The sequence below is a fragment of the Sinocyclocheilus anshuiensis genome, unplaced genomic scaffold (assembly GCF_001515605.1).
Source record: "Sinocyclocheilus anshuiensis isolate Anshui unplaced genomic scaffold, SAMN03320099.WGS_v1.1 scaffold1079, whole genome shotgun sequence".
Taxonomy (NCBI): Eukaryota; Metazoa; Chordata; class Actinopteri; order Cypriniformes; family Cyprinidae; genus Sinocyclocheilus; species Sinocyclocheilus anshuiensis.
In genome coordinates, this window is record NW_015548207.1 from 2756150 (window position 1) to 2763500 (window position 7351).

The window sequence follows — 7351 nt, forward strand, 5'->3', positions numbered from 1 at the left end:
TATTACATCTAATAGACGGAAGGATCAGGCCTAAGAGATCAAGAACGGTGACATAACACACAACTCACTTTCTCAACAGACTGTGAGCACTGAGATTGAAGTAGATCATAATCTGTACCTTGCTGATATTCTGTTAAATGCCATGACAATGGTGGGGGAAGAGAAAGTTGAACTTGAATAGTGAACTTTTGGCCTAGTAGATAAATTTTAAGCTGGCAACCGGAAGGTGACTGGTTCAATCCCCAAAGTGATCAAGACGCACCATTGTGCAAGGCACTTAACCCCAGGTTACACTTCGTCCCTGAAAACCATTTGGATAAAAGCGACTAGTAAATGAGTAGTTACTAAACCATTGGATTAAGTCTTTAATTAAGAAATTAGAAATATTCTTGGCGTAATGCAACAGGTTGATGTCCAGCTGACATATATAATCTGAAACTGAGCAGACTCACTCACTGACTATGTATAAGGTTAAAGATTCAGATTCATACAAATTGAACTGTGGATTAAAGGAATAATTTGGGTTGAGAACAAGTTTAACTCAATTGACATAACATGGATTACCACAAAAAATTATTCCAACTTGTCCCTCCTTTTCTTTAAACAAAACAAAAATGGAAGTTACAGTGAGGCACTTACAGTGAAAGTGAATGGCGCCAATTTTTAGAGCATTTAAAAGCAGAAATGCTTATGATTTTTTCAAAGCACTTTAATTATTTTATTAATACCGAGTATGTAAAACCATGTAATTTGTTGTTTTCATGGTTTAGGGATTTGTCATCACAACAAAGTTGTAAAACTGGATATAACTTAATACAGAAAAGCTTAGTAAGTGATTTTTTTCACACTAATATCATATTAATGCTCATATTCTTTAGGTTCTGTTTTATTGTAGAGTATTTTATTGTTTACAAACTGGCCCCTTTTACTTCCATTCTAAGTTTCTCAGGGTAATGTACATTTTTAAAAGGAGGACAAGTAGAAATTAATTTTTGTTGTAATCAGCATTACACTGCAAATATACTGAACCTGGATTATTCTTTTAAGAAGAAATCTCTTCTTTGCCAGAACCACTGAGCTTCAGAGAGGTCCTGAGCCAAGAACATGCTGTGGTCCCAGGAGACACTCTCAGTCCACATTAAAATGTCAAGACAGGTGAGTCAAAGACTAAAAAAGACAGGAGACACATGGCTAAAGGTGCACGTGATGTATCCTTCTGAGCCTCTGGTCAGAGTCGCTTTCATTTAAAATGAGCACATGCGATTTTGCCTTACAGACATGGCATAAAACGAGCTGATGACTTGATAAAGTGAGGGAGGAACGGGATGTTTTCTAGCTGTAGCTGGAGTTCAATGCTGTATCATTAAGCTTAAATTCCCATCCCATATTACAAACAAAGGAAACGTCAGCACATTGGACAGCCCAAAATATCCAGCGATGGGGCGTGAGCGCAAATTCCTCAGCTTTTTAAAATTGATGTAGCAACATACTGCACATTCTTCAGGAGGAACATAACAAATTGAGCAGGTGTTTGACTCACCTTGAGCTTTTTGTTGAGTTTACAGCAGTATCTGTACAGCATAGCGAGGTTGAGGGGACCAAAATCAGCATAAAAGCTATGAAAGAGAACAACAATGTTACCCTTCATTGTTTAATAAGAAAAAAACACTGATTAATACAATTATTTAAATAGTCAACATGGACGGATTATGGCTTAGGCTAATGGGGCCAAGGCCCCGGGGTCTTTGACTGTCAGGGGCCTCAATCTGTGGCCCAAACGCCCGGAATAAAGCCAATGCAGGTGTTAAACTGATATACAAAGACAAAAAATCTTTGTCTCATTTGGAATGTACTATACATATGTTGTGTTCATTCTTGCAATTTCAAATATAAGCAATAAATTTGCATATTGGAATGTACTTGTTACTCAAACATTATATTTTGCAATTATGATAAAAGGAGGCCTCTAAAAAGACCATAACCCATCCTTGGAAGTCAGCCTCAAACAGTGTTTTCTTTCAAAATATCTGTCAGATTGAAGCAAAAGAACATTAGTTCCATTTTTCTCTAATCTTCCCTCATGCGGAAATTCAAAACAAATGACTGACAGGTCCATTATGGAACGTTGGAGATAAAAATGCAACTTTTACTAAAGGAAACATTCGATTAAAGAGTTATGTAACAGATTTCGGAACAGTTTCCCACCTGTTGGGTGGTTTTGGCTCTGAAAGATGACTGAGGGAAGGAAAACTCACTTTTCATACACAAACTCCTCATCCGTGCTGAAGTAATGCGTGTTTGCGGTGCTTTTCGGCTTGCTCCGTAAGGTTGCAAAATAGAGTCGATCTGGAAAAAAAAAATTACACATGGTTGATTAAACAAGCTGGTACAGTTATAAAACAACTATTAATACTCTTCCGAGATAAGATTTTAACATCGGATTATTGGCTTGGGTTTAATCATCTGCAACAATGAACTTATCCCACTGTAGCTTTAAATACACTTAAATATGAATGTGAATCATCACATTACTGGGATTTTATTCAATACGGTAAGAGAAAGTCAAATATTTTACATTAACATTTATTATTTATTTTTTGACAGATTTGATTTAAAAAATAAAAGTTTCTCCAAAAATCTAATCCACTAATCTATGAATCCATGTTTTTGTATTATTATTATTATTCTATCACGCAAAGAAGTGCCATCATTAAGTGTAAATTTAAGTATAACTTGCATTGTGACAATTAAAAAAGGTTTATTATATGAAGGTATATATAGCAGGAATAACAGGGTTGACAGTTCATTTAACCATTACTAGTCATGTGCTTGAGGTCATTAAACTACCAAGTGTTTATTAAAAATAAATGCTTATATTTCTGGAAATATCCAATTTTCAATAACCAACTGTTTGCTATACAAATTCAGAATAACAGGGTTGACCATTTAAGACCTTCTAAAAAACACAAGACATTTGTCCTCAAAGAGGAGGATGGCTTTATGACAATGTTTTGCACATTAAGAGATTTTAATAACACAGTCATCATGGTAACAGGGTTGATGCATTACCTGTGGACCCCGTTATATATTATATACAAAATATATAATCCAAAACACAAGCTTTTATTTCCATTTCTCACTAGAACATTTTTCACGCAAATGATAAATTAGAAAACACTAAAATACATTTAAATAAATAAATAATAACCAAACTTGCTGTAGATTTGCTAATAAGTTGAGAAAAAGTTAAATAACACATCAACAGTTGGTGCAGGGATCTGATGACTGAAACAAGTACATCTCAGTCTGAGGTAACACAATGAATCAAAGTTATCCAAACTGAAGCGCCTACGAAACTTAAACTCACCTTTAACAAACTCCGCAGCACCTATTACATAATTTTCATCAGCCATTTTAAATAAAGTTGTGAGTATCGCGGAATGTTTTAAGGTGTCGAGAGTCATCGACGGAGCGCAGCTATTTCGAAAAGAAAAGCAAACTAACGTTAACGTTACTGCTGCTTTAAAATCCGTTTCCTCTCACGGATGCAACTTCTCTCTTAACTGATGGCGCAAATATTCCGAGTAGCTCAAGAACAGAAAAGCCCAATGAAATGTGTAAACAAGGCACTCGTATCTCGTGGCATTCTTCCACGCGTAAAAGGTGAAGGAAATTAGCTGCAACTTCTCAAGCTGTTAAAACATCTCCAGCTGCGTCACTTCGGCATCCCAACTCGCGCGTCCCGCGTTAAAGTGCTTGAATGAGCAGCAGTTTTTTCTCTCGCGCGCGCCGTCAAAACACCATTCGTCGTATTATATATATATCCGTTTTCGCTTCAAACTGGGCAGATACGAGTCGCGATCCTTTGCATGGTAACTCTGCCCTGGTCATTAGGTGGAAATCTTTCCCTTGCCATGGTCGCGGACAGTCAAGAATGAGCTTAAAGGGACATCACGTGGTGCCGAGATGTCCAATCAACGGCACGGAAGGATGTAACGCGGGTTAACTCTCGCTCGACCAATCAGAGGACGAGAGGTTGTTTCACTCTGAGAGAGACATCAACCTGCGTAATTCAACCTGTTTATGTTGTTTTACTCACTGCCCTCTCTTTTATTTTTTTGTATATTCAGATATAAATAGAATATTGCAATGTTTTGTTATGTACATTGTTGTATATAAAAATAAATTATTATGCTGAATATTAGGATAAACTGTCTTTCTGTCTGTCTGTCCATTCGTCCGTCTATCTATCTATCTATCTATCTATCTATCTATCTGTCTGTCTGTCTGTCTGTCTATCTATCTATCGATCTATCATCTATCTATCTATCTATCTATCTATCTATCAGCACATAGTATCATCTGTGAACTCAAACACACGAGTCGTCAGACAGTCTGTAACACTGAGCTCAAATATCACTGGCCCACAGCAGACTGTTTATTCGGGTCATTCACAGCAGCAGCTGGAGAGATCATGTATGAGGCTGATCACAGTGTGGTCACCACAGCTTCTAAATAGTTCAGTGCGAGCAGATGGACGTCATGAAGCAGATTAATATTGTGGGTCCATTCATGACAGCTCAGTCTGATCTTTCTGTATTGTTTTTTAAGTGCTTAGGCAGCAAACAAAGCAAACCAGGATGTTTTGGTGCATTGCGCATAGGATTTGAATAATCTGCAAATGAGTAAACAACACAGTGAACCCGCTGCCCCTTGGCTAGAGGAACTAGCTTGTGCTTCTTTTTGATATTACTACATTAGCATATTAGTAGAGCCTTAAAGGAGGGCGGTGTTGGTTGCAACCAAAAAAAGAAAAGAAAATTGTGTCCTTATTTATTCATCCTCATGCTGTTCCAAATGTTCTCTCTTTCATTTGTGAAACACAAAAGAAGATATTTTGAAAGTCGGGGGAATCCATTTATTTTGGAATTCACTGACTTTCATTGTATGGAGAAAAAGGTTCTTCAAAATATCTGCATACAGTATATAATAATTGTTTTTGTTTTGTTTTAAATGTAATACAATTATTAAATAGTAATTATTTACAAATTTTAAAAATCCAAACTTTTAAGGTAATATCAAAATCCCAATTATGAAATTGGTCAAATAAATAAATATCAAATAAATAATAATATAATAATAATATAAATTTCTAAAATGTAGACATTTTTAATAATCATAGTTTTTGTTTGTTTGATCAGACTATATCCAAAGATTTTTGGCAGTAGCTTCTTGTATTTTTTAATAATACAATCTTTTTTAAATAATTATAATAATTGTAATAATTTTCAAATTATTATCATATTTGTTACAATTAATAATTATTTATTAATTTTCCCTTTTTTAAATAAAAAAAAAACTTTAAAATGAATCTCAACACACTTTTTAAATGAATATTTAATAAGAACAAATAAATAAATGAATGTAAATATATAAAATGAATTTATTTTTTTTAATTGAGTTTTAAAATTCATTACTTTTTTTGTTTGATCATCCAGACCATATATGCAAAGATTTTCTTATATATAGTTATTTTTGCCAGTAGTTTCTTGTATTTTCAATAATTAATAGCATTTAAAATTAGTAACTATTAATTTTACATCATTTTTATCAATTAAAAAATCTAATCTTATTTAAACTTAATATTTTAAAAAAAATTGACAAATTAATTTTTATGAACATATCAAATAAATAAATTTTTTAAAAATGTAAATAAAAAAATGTAGTTAAATTAAAAATTCACACATTTGAAATGACAACATTTTGGGTGAACTATGCATAGGCCTATATATCCATATACTATTGGAGACATCAATGCATCCTATGGTATCATACTACAATTCCAGTCAACTGAGGAGGACTGGTATCACATGCAACTTCCAAGTCATATAAACAATGCTCATCTTCAAACAAAGTCCATCTTACCTGCTACCAAGGAGATCCAGACCTTTTGTACGGCTGTGGCTGACTGGCTCCATTCGCTATTCTCCTGGGATCTCCAGGATACAGCGTCTGACATGCCTTCATGGAGGTTTAGCAGGGCCGGGTTTGGTGGGACCCTCTGGAACGGACCCTAGACCACAATGTGCAGTGCTCTATGGGGACAGAGTGTGCCAGTGGAACAGAACAGGGAGGATCCGGCGCACACGGCCCGCTCAGGTTTCCTCACATGCCACTCATGTTACGGTCCTGGTAAGGTGTGACTTTCAGGGTTCCTTGTGTTACTTTTCCGAACAGAGTGCACTAATGTGACGTTTCTTCCTCCGGATATGGTTCCAGGTTGTCATCGTGTCACATATAGTGTATCTATGCTTTTCAGAGCATGCTAGTTATTGTTTTGGTTCTGTACAGGCGGATGCTGCTCTGACATCATGGAAAAGTAAATTCCAGGTTTCACGTGCTATATAGTGTGCTAGTGAAAATGAGTGTTTTCACTGTGTGTTTTGAGGTCAGCCATTGACACGGCTTTCAAGAGGTGATCAAGGTCACGTAGACTACTTACTGTAAGTTGTTGTTGTTTTTTTGCCCAGTAGTCAAAATAGATTGAAAAAGAGAAGTGAAGTGATACTAGAATCTTAAAAAAAAAAAAATGCAATGTAAAAATATATTATTAGAACAAAAATATGTAATTAAAAATATTTTGTTGAAATAAATATTAACTGAAACAAAATATAAATTATAAAATAAAACAAACATCTCTCATTTCATTTAGTTTACTAAAACAATAAAAACTAAACATGAAATGAAATAAATAAACATATTATAATAAATACATAATTAAAAAAAATTTTTGTTAAAATAAAATATAAATATAAAAAACAATATACTAAGATAATTAAACCTAAACATTAAATAAAAATAAATAAATAAACAGACATATTTAAAGAACACAAACAATAGTAAAAATGACAATAACACAACAAAATTGCACATATATATGCAATATACTCCATATGTTCCACCATATTAGCTGAGAAAAATATTTGAAATAGATTTATCACCATGGAGTTTCATAAAATAAAAGATTATGAAAATGGAACATTACAGGTGTATTATTGCCTAGCATTAATCTTTATGCTGCATATCAAAGTAGGTCACATAGAAATGTTATCTATGATGTCATGCTTGTCCACCAAACTGCAAAATCATAAAACTTTATGTACTTTACTCTGACAACAGCGTTATCGTGATTTATGTACAAACCCATATGCCAGGGCCCTAGATTATGTCTAATTAAGCCTTTTTACACAGCAACCTTTCTAAGGCTTTGCAAGGCAGATTTAGGTCAGTATCTTCCTGTAATTTTAATTTGTAATAAAAACATTTTAATTAACTTTTTTTTTTATTAATT

The 7351-nt window shown here is 34.0% G+C and overlaps 1 protein-coding gene across 6 annotated transcripts in view; it reads right to left on the minus strand.

Annotated features, from left to right (window-relative positions):
• Nucleotides 1-3960, minus strand: part of LOC107653633 (dual specificity protein phosphatase CDC14A-like) — a 60121-nt gene extending 56161 nt beyond the window's left edge. For all 6 annotated transcript variants that reach the window (XR_001630248.1, XM_016440407.1, XM_016440405.1 and 3 more), the window contains exons 1-3: nt 3368-3960; nt 2256-2346; nt 1541-1616 (exon numbers count right to left, since the gene is read on the minus strand). Coding sequence is in view for 5 of the 6 variants with exons in the window: in XM_016440407.1 (XP_016295893.1) it covers nt 1541-1616; nt 2256-2346; nt 3368-3464 (264 nt within the window). In the remaining variant the exon portion in view is untranslated. The remainder of the gene's footprint in view (nt 1-1540; nt 1617-2255; nt 2347-3367) is intronic.
• Nucleotides 3961-7351: the final 3391 nt, after the last annotated feature.